Genomic DNA, 20359 nt, shown 5'->3' on the forward strand with positions numbered 1-20359 from the left:
TACATGGTAGGAAAAAAGCATTTTATTGAATGATTGTTGTTTTATAGGAGAACACTTACGTTTCAAAAGCACAGGTAATTGAAACACAGCAATAAGAGCCCATACCCAGTGAAGATTTAAATATTATGTTTATGATAATACCTTATACAGAAAAGGCCAAGATACAGTCTTGTGATATTCAGCCTTCTTCCATTAAAATGGCCCACAGATGTATGCAATGCTAACTCCAGTAAGGAAATTGGACCCCAGAATTTCCCACTGTCTAATCAGAAGCAAGAAATCTACTGATCCTTGCCCACGCAAGATTTGAGGTTCAGCCATTGGTTTGTGTACCTGAGTCATATTTTGCCTTTATCAGAAGAACTAACAGAGCAGCAATAAAAAATAAACTATTTTGTTTTATTATGCTGATAAAAAACCCAGATTCTGCCTTTTATATCTTAGATAATGAAAGACATTGAGGATTAAAAAAATCATTTTCCAAGAAAATAACCTTTTCTTTCTTACCATTTAAAATCTGAAATTCTTTCTGTTGAATACGCAGTTGTAAAATTTGATTTTTGGAAGCATCCTCACCATTAATGGACTTCTCTTCCCTTCCGTTTTTAAAGGTAGGCTGTTATTGTCAAAATACAAGTTTCTTTGGTACCTCCCATGAGAATTCATTTCTTCCAAAGTGACCATAACATGCAGTCTTTTGGTAAATGGGTTTTTTTAGGTCCAAATCCCTGAAAGTATAATAAAAAGAAAAGAAAATTCTTCATGGTAAGATACTTCATGACATATATCATTAAAATCCTGATGATGATGATGCCTATTTCACTCCCTCAATCTAGCAACCATATTCTTGAGAGGCAAACATATAAGTGAATATGCCCAATAGGAGAATCATAAAAGCGGCAACAAAACTTGAATCTGAAGTACTTTAGGGCTACAGAGGAAGTTCTTAGTTACTGAGAATTATGAATTTTAACAGAAAAGAAAGAATATCTTCAATTTATTTTGTAAAATAAAAAATTTCTATTTTTCACAGCACTGTAAAGGTAAGTTCACATTCTTGGAAGCCAAAAATTAATTCATTTTATTTTAGTTCAATTCCATATACCATAAAAGGCCAAATGCTGAAAGTATATCCTTCATATCAACATAACTTGATATGGAACTACATCTATCATCTTAGAGGATATGGCACACTAGTAGATCCATAACACATTACAACTGTGAAGACTGATAAAAAAAATCTCTTTTGTACTACATGGAGTAATCCCACATGAGCTCAAGAGGCTGACATATTACTGCCGCTTCATTCTAACATCAAACAGTTTTGCAAGGAATCAGCTCTGGGATGTGATCACACAGATATTTCCATACCTGTGCATTCGTATTACGCTACCTGACAATGACTCCAGGCCGAAGGTCGAAGTTTTTGTGCACGATGTCCAGGAGCTCTTTCTCTGTTCTCTGGGAAGTTCCGTAAGTGAAGAGTGAAATGGACAGTGGCTGAGCTACTCCAATGGCATAAGAAACCTATGGCAAAAAGACACCATAGCTCATAAACAAGGCTGGAGCCTCAGGCAATAACAGTATGCAACAGAACAAAGTATTCATTTATGAACCATCTTAGGCAAAGTAAGGCCTCTCCTTTACTTCCTATATTTGCAGAATCTTTATTCATAGAGAAAAGGGGAAACCTTTGAAAATTCTGACCTCTTTGGATAATTTTCTTCCTCTTTATCCAGTCATCCAATGTTCACCCCCATGACAATAAGTGTCACGGAGGGCTCCTGAGGGCTCAGGAAGTGTCCAGAAAAACTTCCAATAAAATGAAAGCTAAATGAAGAGCCCCAGATTCAAGGAGTTCATGTGCCCTTAGCCACCTTACGGTGATCTTGAACCGAGAACATCAAGGTCTTCCTTTCTCCAATCCTAATTCATTCCCAGGACTGCGCCTAGTATTCTAATACTGCATCTAGCTATGCTTACTCAAGAAAAAACTGAAAAGGAAGCCTTTTTGAGAACAGCAACATCCAGGTTTATACCTGAACCAGAACGCGGCGACAGAGCCCAGCCTTCACAAGGGACTTGGCCACCCAGCGTGCTGCGTATGCTGCTGACCGGTCCACTTTGGTATAGTCTTTGCCAGAAAAGGCCCCACCTCCATGGGCTCCCCATCCACCATAAGTATCCACGATGATCTTTCGTCCAGTAACACCAGCATCACCCTGCATCAGGAAAAGAATTCTGACATTTTACCATCCATTTTGTTATAATTCTCAAAAATGGATGCAAATCCTGCTGAAGAAGGCATCAACCCTTAAGGAAATCAGGCACTTTAAGATCCTTGTGCGTAGCTGAAGCAATTAACTTGTCTCACTGAGCTACAACAGTGGCTATAAATGTTCTTTAAAGCCATATTCATAACACAAGCTATAAATGAATAGTATTTGGTAGTCAAGCAAAAAGGTCTACAACTGGATAGCTGGAGCTTCCAGTGCCTATTTCAAACATAAATATTCCAAGCATTACGGGAATTTTGGTGGTGCCCATATCTGTTTTAAAAAGTGACCTATCTACTGCATCCTAATTGAATTCAGAACATTTGCTAAGAAAACAGCATGCTACACTGGAACCACTAAGAGATTTTTTATGCTGGGTTAAGTAAAGTTGGATCAGGCTGTCGCATCTTTTCGCCAAAATCTGAAGCTATGTGAATATCTGACGTTAAAGAATAGACGTGGGGTTTCTTTACATTCACCATTGAAAGGTTTGCTGGTACTACCTTACACACCATTAGAAAGAGGCTAGCATCCAACGCTTCCAGTCCAATATCACTACGGAGACTGTCATATAAATACATGTGAAAAGAAACTTTCAACTCCAAAATATTTATATTCCAATTTCAAGGATATACAGCAAGTAGGGGGTGACAGGCAGTTAAAGATAATTGAGAAAGAGGGATTAAAACAGATACTTACATATGAATATTCTAAGATATTAAATATGGAAACACTTAATAACCTTCTATCTGGCCACACAGCTACCTTGACTGATAAACTTTCAAGTAGTTGGTATTTTCATTGGATCTTGGTTAGCAGAACAAAACCTGAGTAACTGTCTGATCTCCAATTTCCTAAGTACTTAAGCATTCTCGTGTGAATGGAAACATGATCAAATTTGAAATTGTCTCCATCTGTGCAAGCAACTTTGAAAGTCTCCTCCTACAGAATATTATGTCAGTGAAACTCGACTGCTGGAATATTTGCATAGCAAACACAAATGTAGCGTCAAAGCTTTTCTTAGAAAGCCTGGACACAGAAGAAAGCCTTTGGCACTGTTTGTCCAGTTCCGCTAAAAAAACTCCATGAGATGGAAACACGAACTGCAGACAGCTGAGCTCGTCTAACGAATTCTCTCCTTCTGGGGTTTGCCTGTTTGATTCAAACCTCAATTTCTCATAGCACAGACAGTTACTATGAGAACAACTTTTATGCCATTATGACTTGACTGTAGAAAGAGAGAAATGGACAGGTAGAAGAAAAAAAATGTATACCTCTTTTTGAAGAGGTTGGAAGAGCACAAATACATTTGTAAAGTGTGTGGCAGTGACTTTTGCAATGAGCTGTAACATCTTCACAGTACCAGCAGGTGCTGCTGTTGGGAAAATGGTGTTAGCACACTGCAAAATTACTGATTTTGCCACAGACGGAATTCAAGGTATATCTGCTTGAAAACATAAGGTGAAAATCCCAATATAATATGTGTGTCCTCCTTAAATGAGCTGAGCTGGAGTTTGAGACGGCCTTCCATAGCTAGCTTAGTTAAAAAGAGAACTTAGTAATCCTCTTACGAAAAACAATCAGAAAGTTCAAGACATAATGGACAAGAAACTAAATAGTTATTTTTTGGTTGCCACAATACTCACTTATATTGCGTAAGTCCAGTGACGATAGCACTTGTAAGGCCACGGACACACAAGCAGATTGACCCATACTAAGTAAACTTATCCCAGTTTTAAAAAGCCACAAACATATGCTGCAACATGCCTGTGCTTGTATGTGCAAACATAAGCAATACAATTCCACCGCAACAGCAGAAAAGGTATTGTTAGTTGGCTTACAGCTAATTATATTACATTTTTAAATGAATGCAGTTCAGTGCACCCCTGAAAACTTTCATATATGCTGCCTTCTTCTTGGCCTGTAGCTATGATTGCTGCATGGGTTGATTGGCTCCAAGTTACAATTCAAGTTTGTCACTCCAGTGATTTGCCTATATTCTAGAATGCCAGTGATGCATGAAATTATAGTGATATCACCAATTTGACTAGACAGATACATTTTTAGGACAATAATGATTAGCTTTAGCACTCTCCTATGTGTTCCAGGGCACTAAGGTAAAGGTACCGCACTTTGGAAATAATTCTGGCAAATTCCAGTAAAACTGATTAATTTGACTAGTAAAGGAAAAATAATGTCTGCTCGGATTTGTTGTAAAATTGGGCCTAATTTCAGAAAGCAGCTTTGAAGTTTTGCTAGGATAGTTCTGGAGGGAAAAGGAAGAAAACACATAAGGATTGCGAACCTGTTTACAAAAACTAAATGCCTACTAAGGTCTTGACCCTACAGACAGTAGAAGTTCTGTCTGACTTCTGTGAGTTCAAGATCAAATTATAAGTCCTAGCTCCTGCATTGCCTAGATAAAGCAAAAGCAACATTCCTTTTCTCACCCGGAGAAGCCTATTAGGGGTGAATTTTCAGAACTGATGAGCACTTTCAGCTCTCACTGCTGTCAGACAGAACGGCGGGAACTGTACAGATCTGAAAATCAGGCTCACTGGAACAGAAGTTAACCTTCAGTCGTCCACCTCTCTGCAGGGGTGCTTTTCATGAGAAATGACTGCATGTCTTGCTCAGTGCTGGATTCAAACCTAAAGCTGGGCTATACATCATGCATATAAGACTGGGCTCAACTTGGATGCCTAAGTCATGATGCACGTATGATAAAACCATGCCCTCAAACTTACTTTGGAATCTAGCACATGAGACCCTGGGTGCTTCTCCCATTTACAACTGCAACTAAGACTTCCATTAGACAACTTGTGTCTCACGCCTTTGGACAGCCATGCCAGAAAAGCTGAACATTTCTATAAAAACGTGCTTATGCCCAATGACAAAGACAAGCTGATAAAGCATCAAAATAATAAAACACAAACCTGAGGCCCTCCAATAACAAAACGCCCACTAGGCTGAAGGTGATAAATAGTTTTCTCATCCAAGTATTTTGCAGGAACAACAGCTCGAATCACATTGTCCTTCAGGGTTTTGCGCATACTCTCCAGCGAAATGGTTTCATCATGCTGCACAGATATCACAATGGTGTGAACACGCACTGGGATGACCGCTCCATTCTTTTGGATATACTGAACAGTGACCTGAGCAGAACAGGGAGAAATAGGAAGAAAAAAAAAATGCTATAAAACGTACCACTGGTCTACATCAAACCCCGTGCCACACTATCCCAAGAGTTCATTGTAGCAATATTTTAGAAGTTCACTCCTTACATTGCTGCCTAGGAATGAGAAATGAAGCCTACTTTTTCATTCTCCGTTTGTGCAGCAGTGAGAAAAAAAAGACCCAATATGGACAATATGTTCACTTACGAAATTGTCCAAGACCTGTCCTTCGGTTGGGATTTACAGCTAGAATCCTATGCCACAGAGGAATTTACATTCTTGGTGCTTCTTCAAAAAGGTCAGCCCAAATCACTACATAAAAATACCCCTTTAGCTTTCTGTGACTTTTTCAACCAGCACTGAGCATTTAGCTCTGAAGGCTTAAATGTTTCTTCACTGGTAGTGCTTCTTGCACTGTGATAAAGGTTAACCATTTCCCAACGGACAAGGAGACAGTATCACAAGCATGGGAAATGCTTTATCTGCTACTTCTAGGTTATACAGTAGGAATCCTGATACTCTGAAAACCATCAACTGCTCTCTTTAAAAACATTCAAGATTTTTAGAAAGTAAAAAGTAATAGTTTTTAACTATTTAGACTATCTAAAAGTGCTTGGAATGCTAACTGTGGTGGTTAAAAGGGAGAAGCTGGAAGGAAAGTGGTATTTACCTGTGTTTTAGAGTCAGGCCTCAGCCAAGAAAGTTCTCCACTGCGCCTCAGCTCTGCTAACCTGGCATTCAGTTTATGAGCAAGGATAATTGTTAGAGGCATACATTCTTCTGTCTCATCTGTTGCATATCCAAACATCAAACCCTACAATGGGAGGAGAAGAGATGCTTCAATCACTGTTTAAAAGCACTAAAACCAAAGACCACAAGATTTCATCTGAGACAAAAGTAAACAGCACCCTCGAGTTTACTTTCTACTATTTTACATTACTGTCCAAGAAGCCAAAACTCCAGTCAGGCTGTAACACGTAACAGCATAATGAACAACAAACCATGTTTCAAGAATTTTTCACTGAGGGCCTGAACATTTAAATGTAGAGCTGGAAACGTGGACAAAAACTCAGAATTGTCTCCAAAAAATAGTCTTTTTTCATAGAAAAAAAGAGCTGCTTGAGCAAAATAGGGTTCCAGGACTATTCTGTGATACAAAACGTATTCTCATTAGTGTGGAAAGGCTGTACAGAGTTTAATGTATGAATATAGACACATTTACACTGCAGCTTGCATCTGATGTTTCTGGTATTCCTCCAGTGGAATAGAATTTGAATACTACATCAAGGAAGTACAATGCAACAGTTAGGGTACCTGCCTCAGATTTGCAATGCCACATGCTTCTAGCCTGTCCTTGGGGAAGTCATAGCTTCTACTATTATTCAGTCACTCCCTGCATCAGATTCTCATTTATTAGATAGAGTTAGCAGCACTTCCTTTCACCTCACCCAGTGGATGTTGTGATACAAAAGCAATAAAGGCAGGAAGCTATTCAGATACAATGGGAAGGGAGGCCACAAAAGTGCCAAAGAACGTAAGATACCTTTTTATTTCATGTAGCATTATGTCCCCATGACAGCATAAAAGCATTTTAATTTAGTCCTCCAGGGTTTTTTGAAAAATATTAGCTTGGCTCCTAGACTATGAGATCTCCATTTATGGTTCTCAACAGCACTGCTATAAAGCAGATATTAATACTAATGAGAACGACTGTAAATGTTAAACACATTCATACTGCCATCAGTTGGATTATGGAGTTTTTATGTTAGCATCTTTCTCTTGGGAACACACCGTAGTTATCTACACATGTTATTTAGCTCACAGAAATGCAGCTTGGACAGCCTTAATTACGTGGAACACCTATTATAATAAAACAGATCTCTGCCTCTGGGAAATAAGTAAGAATTAAAAGTATTCTGGCATATTTGCGTTCATTTTACTAATGCTACAGACAGTTGAAGCATCACCTCTAATTTTTTGCTGTGTAAAATCTCAAGAGCTCTGTGAAAGTGATAAGATCCTTTGTTTATTCCATCTTACAAGATAAGTCTGGCTGCAAGATGAATGGTCTGATAAATCGAAAGCTACTCAAACAAAAACATGAAATACATTAGCAAAAAACCTCTAAGTTCTAAGGGCCACGTCCTCAGCTACCACAAACAGCCAGAGCTCTCCTGGCACGTGTGGAGTGCCATTACAAACACTCACCACTGTCTGCCCTCAAAGAACTGCCAACTGTTTTCATTAAAATATGTTTTTGTTTTCTGGGCTAGTCCAAGATGGAATTGCGCAAATCTTCAGATGGGTTTTGATTTAGAAGCTAAGACAATGAGCTGGGGTAAGCTCTTTCCATTCAAACAACTTTGATGTTTTAGATGTGGTTAAGTCTTGTCCACCTGATCTCCAGCACCAACATCCTCTTCATTCCTGTGTAGATGAACACCCTGGGCAATATCAGGTGACTGCTGTTCCAGTGCCACTAAAACATTACAAGTCTTGTAGTCAAAGCCTATTCAGAAGGAAGCATAGCGGTGAATTAGTTTTTTCTGTCACAGTTAAGGAAAGTAATACGGAACCTTATGCTGAAATTTTCATCTGGAAGGACATCACATTCAGAATTCATAACCTAACTGCTATTTTTGGTTAAATTTTTGTCAATACCATACTTCAGACCTTTTTGTCGGGGGGATGGGTATATACAGGCTTACTCTGATTCATTGCTTTTTGTATATTCAAAACCAGAAGGAAGCTTCACCTCACTAGGTATTTGGCCAGAACCTATAAATCCAAGCACGAAGCTAAACATTACAGTTTTAGCTTTACTAACAAATCTCCACCACCAAAAAGGGGGTGCCTTGCCCTCCCTTCCATCTCTCCATCACTGCTTGTCCTCTCTTGCTTTTGACATTCAGCTTATGAATTGCTAACTGCAGAAAACTAACTAGTCAGAAAAAGTAAACAACGAGCCTCTCCCAAATAAATACTATTAAAAAAAAAAATCTATAAAAATTCCTGTGAGCTGATGTTTTCAGTAACCGGAGGCTCTGATCTCTGATACGCTATTTATAATACAGGTACAAGCTGTGTATGTATCTAAATTTCTCACAAGAGTTTATGTGAGAACCATAAACAGAAGAAAAACCGATCCAAGACTTGCAGCAGATCTTGAAATGGAACTTTATTTTACATTACTTTCAAAGACAAAGAGGAACATTTTAAAATGAAATTCAAGGTCTTCTAGATGATTTTGGCAAAATTTTCCACCTCTTTCCCTGGGTATATCAAGAGTAACTTGCTTCTCTCCAAATCCTGTTTCCCAAAACTGTAGCTACTGGCAGCTGCTGACTAAATTCATGTACAGCCAATACAACATATATACACATTCACATGCATATGGTACACTTGAATAATGCTCTTTACTTTCTCTTAAGAAAGTTATATAGAGAGGGAAACCATATGTCTGTGCGCAATTGTTTGTTTTAGCTTTTTTTTTTTTTATTTCTGCAAAGCTATTGGTTTTTACTGGGTCACCACATCTCCCCTTACAAATTTTGGTGGTTAGGATGAAAAGGAAATTTATGAACTATTAGATCTGCCAGTGTTTTCTGAAAAGACTGCTGTTATGCCATACTGGAGGTAACCTGTAGATGTGCCGCTCTAACATTCTCCCGTCACAAACTCCCTGGAAAATTCATAGCAATTAAAGGATTGCAGGAAGCAACCGTTGTTAACCAAAAGCTCTTAAAAGATACACTTCATGGTAACAGTACTATATTTGGAAAGTATAAATAATGAGATACATTGAAAATTGGAAGGTGAAATGTGCCTGGGATATAAATCACTTTGTCTTTTCCATCACTTGTACAATACACAAACTTGACCTGGACTGCAAACTCCTCCGTGCAGCAGTTTGTTCCAAATTTATAAAGCATCTTGCACAGTGAGGACCTGCTTTATGCCTCAGAATCTTAGATGCTACCACAGGATAAATATACAATGAGAAAATAAAATGAAGTGAGTTTCTTCTTCCCTCTCTTTCTCACCAAGATGCATCAATCAGCTTGCCAAATGAATAGCAGAGATCCAAGTTCTGGCGAGTTTGAATTACTGGTAGATTCTGTGGCTTAAATTTGCCATTAACTCTATGCTGGCCTAATAATAGAGTTCAAAGTATATCCTGCCTGCTCTTTTAAGTGTTGTTAACTCATATATGATGTTTTTTCTACTTAATGGGATAAACCCAAAATAGGCATCATGTGGCAATGTGTAAGCAGCTTTCATACAGGATATTCAATTTTTATCGGGCTTGCTAAAGTCCAGATATGGAAGTGGCGACAGACCTGTTATGCAGTTGTCAACTGCCTACTATTCAAGGATTTCTTGAATTTTTCCACCAACCTTTAGCTGAATCATCATAGCCAATATGTCTAATTGCATCTCGGACAACTCGTTGATAATCCACAACAGCAAGAGATGTGATCTCCCCACAGAGCAACACCATCCCTGTCTTACACACTGTCTCTGAAAAGGGAGATAAAAACAGGATTACAGAGCAGAATAACCCAACCCACCATTAGGAATAAGTATGTTTGTGGTGATGGTGCTCTAGAGAGATCTACTGGGCATTTAAATTGTAAGTACTTTTTGCCCATATTTTTGGCAGTCTTAGCTCCTTCTACAACAAAATCTTTTCATATTCACAACAGGCCAGAAAGTAAGGAAAATACAAATATGCCCAATTTACAACTGGGGAAATCAAAACACTGAGCATGACTCCGTGACATGCACAGATGTTTAGGGAAACATAGCATTCAAATGTGATTTCGAAAGCCAAATAATCCCCATCAGCGATCAACTATTTTGCAAACTTGCGTCCAGTCTGAGGAGGAAGAATTTGAAGAAGGGATAATATAGTCATGCAGTGAATGAACCAGGCTGATAAGTCATGCAGTGAATGAACCAGGGTTGATGGTACAACTCTTTCTGCAAAGATGCCAGAAAAAAAGCAAGCAGTTATGTGCAACTAAGTGAAAAGTTAAGACTTCACTAAACATAGTAAATGTAATTTTTTAACAAAATGTGCAAATCGTCTTTGAAAAATCCACTGTAATGAAATTCAGTCTGTTTCTCGTAGGAATATTATATCCACATACCATATTAGCTAACCTACCTTTCTACAGTATACTACCCTTCTGTAGGATGCTCAAAACTCAGTCTTCAGAAAAACTTTTATTGCTTCTTCTCATCTCTCCTTCTCTTGAAGATTACAATTTTTACATAATTATTTCAGAGTAAAATGAGTTAGCACACGACAACATCAAGCTCTTTGCAAACTCATCACAAAAAGAACAGTGTCTGGGCGACGATATGATGACCTAAAACAAAGCAGCAAACAACTTACCACAAGCAACCTTGGCATTTGGGTCCTGTTTGAGATGGGCGTCTAGTACAGCATCACTGATTTGATCACAGATTTTATCTGGAAGACATCAAAGCTGTGACTCAAAACCAGAGCACTCAACACAAAACATGGACTGTTTACATCATTTTGAATAGGGAGGGGTTTCAGCAAGGAACTCTTTTACTGCTTATTACTAGAGTATTTAAGCTAATTAAATGAAGACAAAAGTCATATGAAACATCCCGCAGGCGAAAAAAAAAGATAAATGCAATAGGGAATGGGGAATTACTGGTGTAAATTAATACTGACTACAACTTTACCCATAGTTTTCCACATATAAGTATGAAGCAACTATGTTATGCATAGATTTACCTGAGAGGCTAAGAGGCTTTACTCCCAGCCTTTTCCTTCTCTAATAGCACAAGATAGTACAGCATGCACTCCACAACAGGGGTCCTCTAACAACAAAGCTATATTTAGCCATTAACCATCAGCAGAAAGTTAGAATGTACCTGAATAGGTAAAGTCTAAAAGGAAAAGCCTAAAAAAGTTTTAATCATTACAGACAATGCACAGTGTAGACAGGCAGAACGAGCACAAAGTGCCTGTTTCAGGTTTGCACTGTCCTGCAGAGCCATCTCCTAATGATCCCTGCTACCCATGTGAGACAGGGGAGTGAGCAGCACATGCAGAAGCAAGAAGGGCTTATGAATCAAAGCTTGCCTGAGGTCAGTCTTAACTATATCTTCAGTTACATCCTAAATACAAAGATTTCAACCAAGACCTCTGACCGCAGATTTGTTCTTTTTTCTTTCTTTCTTTACTTCCTATCTTTTCAAATGAATAATGCATCTTAATCAAATAACGTAACCAATCTAGAAATCACAATGTCTTCTACCTGAAAATGGTAATTTTTCTCATATATTTTCATTTTACTGTAATAAAAAAAAGTCTACTATTGTGTACGATGCTTAGATGTTGCTGTAACATGCTGTGTGGCAAAATAAATGAAGCACCTGACTTGCCATTGTGCAACACATAATCTGTCAGAAAGCAATGTTTTGTACCAGTGCACCATATGAGACTTTTAACACATATATTCTCAAATCAAAATAAAATCTCGTTTAGTTTCAAGAGAATGGTGCATGTTTAGCTAACAGGCAGAAATGAGAGATTAGACAACTCGTGTGATTCTGACGCTCTTATCTCCCATATTAACCACCTGAACACAGAAAAAATTAACACAAAAGATGATTAGAAAATGTAGGCTAGATTGGAGCATTCGGTCTCTCCGGAACTGTATATGCATTACTAAATTTGGGATAGTTACTAAAAAACAGGAATCAAACGCCATTCTTGAAATTTAGTTAGAAGTCCAAATGAACCTTGTTTAACAAAATCAGAACTCTTGAAAAGATGTATGTCTGCTTGCTCTCTTGAAATTTTCCATTTTTACAAGGAAAAATAGCTGTATTTTCAAGCATAAAAGCAAAAATTAAAGGTGCAAATATGTCATTTTTGATTACTCGGGTTGGATAACAGAGCAGCTGGGATAGGATAGCCTTCCTAGTGCCCTGCAATAAACTGCAAGTGATCAGGACTGCTGTACGGTCTTTTTTTTCACCACCTAGAGTTTCCACACCACTAACAATCTTTATCCCTGTTCATGGGACGCACAAAGCATGTCTCACCCACACTAGATGCCAGTGTCTCCAAATCTGTGCAAGTTCCCTGTTGACACATACAGGGATATTATACGCATCCTTTCCAAAACACCCAAGAGGGTACTGGCAATCCCACATGACTAATTCATCCTCATTTCTCTTTGTGGTACAAAGAACCTTATGTTGGCTTTGCATGCTGTAGTTAAATCTAATTTATGGACTAAATCTTTCCTGAAATGTCCCCAGGGAGCATTAGCCCTAGTAAGCAGTAAAATCAAGGACTGAGGATGTAGTGTAGCAGGAGGTTTTCTTTTCTTTCTTTCTTTTTTTTTTTTTTGCAAGAAGTATATCATATTAGTTATCTACAGTATTTCATGGATATTGACAGACAAAAGAGCAGCTCTTTGGTCTCCCTTTCAGAAATGAAATAACATAGCAAACATATATGAACAAAGAACATAGCCTGCATACACCAAATGGAAGACTTTCTCCTGGAAAAGCATCACTTTGAAAAGTTCGTGACAGAAAACTAGATGTACACCCACGCATGGAAATGAAATTATCTCAGTATATAGCATTAGTGAGACTGCGACAGAAATACTAAATTTTTGCGGTAGTATTTCGAAGATGATGTTAAGAAGCTGTGGGAAGCTTCCTAACCCAAAAATCAGGAAGCATATCTTACAGGATGAAATTAATCAAGCCTCATTTAGTTCTGAAAGGCTGAAGGAAAGGCAACCTACCAGAGGAAATACTAATAGGTATTGGGATCACAGTCCCTAAGTACCTAAATGATAATATTTTTTGATGAAAGAAGGGTACTGGTCTGATAAACAATAATGTAACTACATTGATACCCTGGAAATCAGAGAGACAGATGAAGATTCAAAAAGTAAAATCTTAAAAGGGTGAGAGTAATGAACCATTAAAATCATTCATCCAAAGATATGCAGGATTCTTTATCTCTTCAGATCCCTAAATGAAAATTGGGTATCTTTTTAAAAATTTGTTCATTACTTGTGTATGAAGGAAGGTCAGACTATATCAGGGGTCTTTTTTGGCCATTAAAAACTAAGTGAGGATTTTAGTCTACGAAAATAATCAATTAGAACAATTCAATCCATTGTGCTGATAGCAGATCTTTGAATTAAAATAGGCTGAGACAAATCAGGCTGACAATTCATGCCATATCAGATTGTTAGTATCGCTAGTGCAACTAGATGCATTTATTGACAAATATATATTCAACTAACAAGACGTGAAAGAGAAATCTAGCTGCATGATCAGCTGGTTAACGCACCACATTAAAGCAAATTCAGCTGTTTATTAGTCAAGGTCTCTAATGCAAAATAGAACCAGGCGCTTCTATTTTTAGCAATGCTTAACACGCTTTGTGCACCCTTCATTCTGTTATTTAAATTTCTCATCTTGGCTGTCCAAGTTCTCTTATAAGCTGCTAAATACGACAGGATATGTTCGTCCATTATCTCCTTACCTTTTTTTTTCCCCTTTGAAACAGGTAAAACATAAGGGACCACCTTCTAAGAAGCTGATGGAAAAACACCAGGAACTTTTTATATGTTTTAAACACACCTTCATGTAGTGAATTACTATCCAATAGGATAAGGATTGGAAAAAGGATGTGCAATCTAAGCATTTCCTGACTGAGCAGGCAAGTGTCAGACACACATGAATTCTTATCAAGAAATCCAATCATTCCATACAGACCCAGCTCTTACAGCAGAGATGCCATTTGGCCATACAAACAGCTCTTGCTAACTGTAAAGAGAATGCCTAAGTCTAGGAGGGCTGATGACAAACCATGTTCAAATGCCCAGTTGTCAAAGTATGAAGTAAAGGAGACATCCAACAACAAAGATGATCTCCACTAATTAGGGGGATCTTCACATTATATGTTTTCCGTATAGTTGGACATAAATTTATGTGAATCCAGACTGCATTAAACAAGTAAGAGCCTAACACTCAAAAACCGCTATATCCTTAAAAATGAACCACTTTGTAAACAAAAATCAGTGGCAACTGCAAGTTCTCAGGACCTACCCAAGACTTTGGTTTCACGGAGTCAACAAAAAAAAAATCTATGAACAACAGTAATAAATAAAAATCTAATTCCAAAAAGCTCTGTCTGCCCTTTGAAGCAGAGCAAACAGGTTCAGCTTGGGCTTTGATTGTGTAGTAAATGTAACAAACAGACATTTCAAAAGGTATGGTTAATTTTCTTAAAAACCTGTGATCACTGTGATCATCAGAATAACATTGGGTAGCTATACCTTTAATGACACCTAACATCAACCAAAACCAATCATTTTAAACTACAGGGTGAAATTATACATTCAAAATATGACAGGCTGAGCAATTCACGGTATTCTGATGAAAAAACAAAACTCTCAAGAAATGCAGGTACTTATCATGAGCACTTCATCAAAAAATAAGCTTTTCACTAAAAAAAATTTCATGGGAAAGCCTTTGAATAGCTGTCTTTTCCTGCTATTATATTTTTTTGTATTTCTTATCTAAAAGACTCTTGAGGGGTGTTCATTGAAAAAGGCAGGGGTAGTTCAATATTAACATTATGCTGCTTAAAGAAAAAACGTCAGGGAATACACAAGATAAGCTTGTACATCTGTTCTTTTGTTCAATACAGTTTACTTAAGCATTATGTATATTGTTAAGTATACATAATTTTGTTAGGTGTAGGACATGAAAGCATCAACTTGCTGGAAAAATCTGCATTTTCTGGGTTTTTTTTGTTTTTTATTCTGCAAGAATCCAAAAAAAAGCATATGTTTTTAATATAGATGAAAAGCTGAGGGTGCTTTTAGTAGATATTTTCTCTTATGTTTTTAAAGACTCCTTCATACTTACTAGAGAACCGAATGACATGTTTGCAGGCAAATCCACCTGAAGTTACATCAGAAAAGGGGAGGAATTAATCCTAAGTGGTTTGGCACCTGTAAGACATTGCGGGTCAGAGTAACACACGTCTTCCAAAGCACAGTGAGGCCACTGTGCAGCACACACAGACACCTTACCCCAACAGTACAAAATGGAGCAGTGACAAAACACAGCTATCTAAGAAAAAATAACTCTCTTCCCCATGCTGTTATGTATGTGCTTTTATTTCATTAATAAGAGGCAAGCTACATGTAAGGCTTCTGGGAGTTTGGAATTCGCTCCACTAAATACCAGAATTAAAGACCTTCTGAAAGGAAGTGCCAAACTTTGCACACAGACGATTTTGAAGAAGCTGGACTGAGAAGATGGGATAAGCAAGGTCTTGTATAAAGTTTCTTTGCGGAGCATGAGTAATATCAGTATATTAATTATTGCCTGCCAGTCTGAGCTTCTTAGTTACATGCATTGCATAGGTATGTGGCAGTTGTCTGAATACCTAAATAAGTAAGTATGTAATGTCTCCCTCTTCATTTCTTAAAGAGTGAGGTCTACATGACAGCATACAATCCTCAACTAATATAATCAGAACTATTCAAGTTTTCACCAGACAAGGGTCTGGTTCAGGATTTTTACTTTACGTAACGCCCTTTAACAAAATTATACTATCACATATAAAAGGGAAGCAACTAGGAACAGGTAAATTATCTACTTCGTATCAATCAGAAGAACTCAAAACTCACAGTAAAATTCTAGCTCTACTGACAACACCAAGTACACCCTCAGATACCAGCACCACTTTTGAGAAACAGCCAAGACTTTCCTGGCTAATGAAAAGCTAATGGCAATGTTCTACACTTTTAGTGTAAAACCACAGACAGCAAAAAGGAGGGTTGGCCAGGTGATCAATTTGCTGTCAAAAATTAGACCTATCACCGAGACAGTATGACTGTCAGCCTCCCCTCATCTGGAGAATCTGAGCTTTCCTTTGTGGAGGGGTGTCTGTTTTTTCAGTACCATGTGTCAAGACTTAATGTTGGGTAGGAAAATATAAGCACTAACGCTTTGAAGAAGTCCCAGTAAATTTCAGCTTTCACTTTCCACTCCCTCATCTACAGCAAGCTTTGTGTTCCCCGGTATGCACCTTGAAGTACCCAGAGATCTGGCAATCTCAGCCAGATTAGCTGCTGTACACACACCTAATAAGTGATAACATTTTCCCAAAGGCCTGCTGAGTATTTAGAAGAGGAGAAAGATAATGCCCTTGGAGCATTATCCCATATATGGGATAATATATGGGATAATGCTCCAAGCATACATGGAATAATCTGTTCTATGTCTACAGAGGGCCAATAGAATTTTTGGAAGTAAAGAAAGGAATGTAAGTAGGAATTGAAAAACAGGTCGAATTCTAAAACAAGAAGCAAGACAAAAAGAGAACTGGTAAAGGAAGGAAGCTAAGGGACAAAGCTAAATCTGTGGGACTAATCTGAATTAGATCTCTTCCTGTTCTGAGACCTACCTATTATTGCCCCAAGGAGATTAAAAAATAATGATTAGGGTAGCATAAATTGTGACCTGTCATCTTTGGAAATATCAAAGTCAATTTAAAATTACCACACAGAACAACATTATTTCTCCTATGAAATTATATTTCTCTACAGACACTAGATGCAATTATATATAAATCTGAGACGGGACCTATGTCCCAGGGACTGAATGTGGCTGTCATTTTCCGATCGTTACATCAGAAAGAACCCCAACTGGCTTAACCTGATGTAGCTGTCTTGAAATCGAAGAGATGTACCCAATTGCATCAGCTGTGGACTCATCCTGCAGTAATACAGGCAACTTTGTAGAGATTCATCAGAATTATAGACATAAAAGCGTTTTTTTCTTCTTACTACTGATCTTTTTCTTCTCTGCTATGTTATCATACCCGTTTATGATTTATTCATATAACATGAGTACAGACCTGAAAAAGCCTTGTCATGGCAAAAGGTACAGGATGCCAAATGGTCTTCTAAAATAAATATACTTTTCAGGACATCAAACAGCCTATTGTCCCTTGGCCTCATTTGGGGAAACACTTCTGTTGACATAAGGTAAGTTTGTGGCAGATGAACATTTGTTTTCAATAAAACTGAACTAAACTCTGCTGACCATACATAAAGTTTAGCAAATAACTGTCCACTATTTGCTTAAGCAATTCCATATATTGCATCAACACACAGATGATGGAATGGGGAAAAAATATCAGCAACTTTGCCATGTACAGCTGCTGGGACCATTGATTTTTAAAGGCTTTAAAATAGCTTGCTTAGAGATATTCCTGAGATGGGCGACAGACAGTTTTAGAGCATAGCGTGTATGCAGGAGAGTTTCACAAAGCCCATAAGAAGATGGAACTTGAGAAGCAAGTAATGCATTCTTGTCCATATATGAAACTTGAGCCTATCAGAGATACAGTAGTGTCTCCACAGTAACACTGAGAAGCATTCAGATGAAAAGGAAGGAGCAGCAAGTGTGAACCCCACTGCCCTCCCCGGTGCAACACACACCCAGCAAAGGCACAGGAACTCCTGTTGGAAACACCCTTGTTTCCGCGGCTCTACAATCTACACCAACAAGGTCCAATGGAAATAACACAAGAAGTGCCCTGTTATTCATGAATACCTTCTATAATAAAACTAACAGTGAACAAATTCTTTGTCATGCTTTTAAAAACAGATTGTAAATGAAAATATTACACCTCTTTATGTATATGCCACAGCTGGTTTCTTACCTGGATGTCCTTCTCCTACGGACTCTGATGTGAACATGAAAGCCCCTTCATCATCCAGCGTGTGATCACATAAGCCATCCACTGGCCCATTCATGATTTTGATGCTTTTCCAGATAGATTATTCAACAGCAGTTGAAGAGTTCTAACTTCAGTGTCGTCTTCTTTTAAGGGAGAAGGTTCTTTTCCAGCAGGACTACCACTGCCTTCAGTTACTACCTCTTACACTAACTTGAATTTCAGTGTGTGAAATCAGTGCGTGCTTGTATCTATGTATGTGTACAGGGAGCATGCATGTGCCTTAGGTCTGTATCCCTGCCTCGTTTGAGCTGTCAGTCCCTGTGTTGCTCCTATATATGGAAAAGTGAAAGTGCCTGCATAATCATGTGAGGAAAATGGAAGAGCCCATTTCCTAACAGGGGAGTTGGTTAACGTCGGGATATTTCACTAATTAACTCAGCTCTTGGAAACATTCTAGATTCAAACCATGCAAGACTAGCAACCCTAAAAACTCAAGTGAGCATGAAATAATGCAGGAGTACTGGCTGCATTTCAGTTCAGCTGCTCCTTAATTTGGCTCTCCCCTAATTCAGGGATCTATGTTGTGTTTCCAACCATTTGTTGTGGTTTTAGAGGACTAGATAAAAAAAAATCTGTAAACTCATGTCTTTCCTAGCAAAAGACTGGAAGAAATGTGTTCTGCATCATATGACTGTATTTTCCTTTTTCTTTTTCATCTCTTTAAATGTAGAATTCTCTCCTGAAATATTTTTTTCATTTTCATTCATTTGAGAAACACCAGATAAGATCTAGCATATGAGCAGTTTCTCATTTATGCAGACCACCCCTTCAGTCTTTGCCTCTTTTTCTCTGCCCTCTCTTCTATCAGTTAAGATCCATCGTAATTCTTTTTTTATATCATCCTATATTCCATAATCATTAGAGATACACTAACTGCCACAACTTCCAGTAAAGGTGGCTGAAACATCACAGACTTCTTACTGGATGGGGAGAGACTGAGGCTCATTAATTTTTGGAATACAGCTTGATGCATCTTGAGAAAAGCACCAGCACATTTGTAGCTGAGATACAGACATCCAGTTGCAAAATCCATCAAATCCAAAGAAGCTATTGCTCAGTTTGGCTACTGAATGTTTCATCTACAGCCAGATGGCTAGTGTCTGGAATATCCTGTTGCAGTGACAGGCATAAAGACAGGTGGCGTTTTGGGGATATACATGTCTGTAAGTTAGTATAAAAATCACAAGTAAACATACTTATGAACCAGGCTCAGAAAACCCCTGGCACTACTGAACCATTGCAGCAAAAAAGTGTAATTATTCTTAATTCACTTATAGAAATCATTCTGGTGTTAGTTGCAGACCAATTCATTGGTCTTCCAAAATCAAAAGGAAAATTCACCTTTACTTCAATAACCATTGAATCGTACTCCTTTAATCATTTACTCAGATGTACAAGTGAAGTACCCGATACTTGGATTGGAACAAACAACATACTGCTTGTTCCACAGCCCTTGCAATTTTGACAGCAATGAAATTCTTGCCACTCTTCTGCTTAGAAACCGAGCTAGTTTACTTCAAACTCTTGGTCAATATTGTTTAAAAAAATCACTTCGTATAGCCCCTTGAATTCAAATTTCTGTATTGCTACAAATTTATGTAAGAATTCAAGAATATTTTCACTTTCTGCCTACATTCCTGAAAACAATAACCAATTCCTGTGAATGTTCACCAGTAACCTGCTGTAGCATTGGCCCATCTCCAATTATCATTGGCATGGAGTAGTTCATTTCAAAGAACATCCTGTTGGTTTTCTGCTGCACAGGAGCCATTTCATAGGAGTGAACAAAACAAAAAGCACTGGTTGCACTTAATGCAGAATTCACAAATCAAATACATGCTATGAGGCATAGTTTTCTTTGGAGTAAACTGTCATCACCTCACTGACACTAAGATTCTATCCCAGTCTGAAAAAATAATGCATTAACAGCACCTACAAATCTAGATTACAAAAAATTAGAAGACCAAAGAGTAACTAATTATATTAACCCCAGTTAATGAATAACATTTAAAAATATTAACTTTTAAAGTAAAATAACACCAGTGATAATCATGCAGTCTTGAACG

The 20359-nt window shown here is 37.9% G+C and overlaps 2 protein-coding genes across 7 annotated transcripts in view; both read right to left on the minus strand.

Annotated features, from left to right (window-relative positions):
- Positions 1-18588, minus strand: MAT1A (methionine adenosyltransferase 1A). 2 transcript variants are annotated; one of them, XM_009688045.2, is made up of 10 exons: positions 18216-18535; positions 15404-15489; positions 10854-10931; positions 9851-9973; positions 7849-7961; positions 6123-6266; positions 5213-5431; positions 2040-2222; positions 1394-1527; positions 1-728 (listed from the first exon to the last, which is right to left on the minus strand). In XM_009688045.2, the coding sequence occupies exons 4-10, from the start codon at positions 9951-9953 to the stop codon at positions 626-628; spliced, it is 999 nt and encodes a 332-aa protein (XP_009686340.1). In that variant the 5' UTR covers positions 9954-9973; positions 10854-10931; positions 15404-15489; positions 18216-18535; the 3' UTR covers positions 1-625. The 2 variants fall into 2 exon arrangements, with proteins under 2 accessions (XP_009686340.1, XP_009686339.1); XM_009688044.2 differs by lacking the exon at positions 15404-15489 and having other exon boundaries at positions 18216-18588.
- DYDC1 (DPY30 domain containing 1) overlaps positions 18216-20359 on the minus strand; it is a 26210-nt gene continuing 24066 nt past the window's right edge. For all 5 annotated transcript variants that reach the window (XR_011142227.1, XR_011142223.1, XR_011142222.1 and 2 more), the window contains one exon: positions 18216-20049. The gene's annotated coding sequence lies outside the window, so the exon portion shown is untranslated. The remainder of the gene's footprint in view (positions 20050-20359) is intronic.

Source organism: Struthio camelus, chromosome 7, assembly GCF_040807025.1.
Source record: "Struthio camelus isolate bStrCam1 chromosome 7, bStrCam1.hap1, whole genome shotgun sequence".
NCBI lineage: Eukaryota > Metazoa > Chordata > Aves > Struthioniformes > Struthionidae > Struthio > Struthio camelus.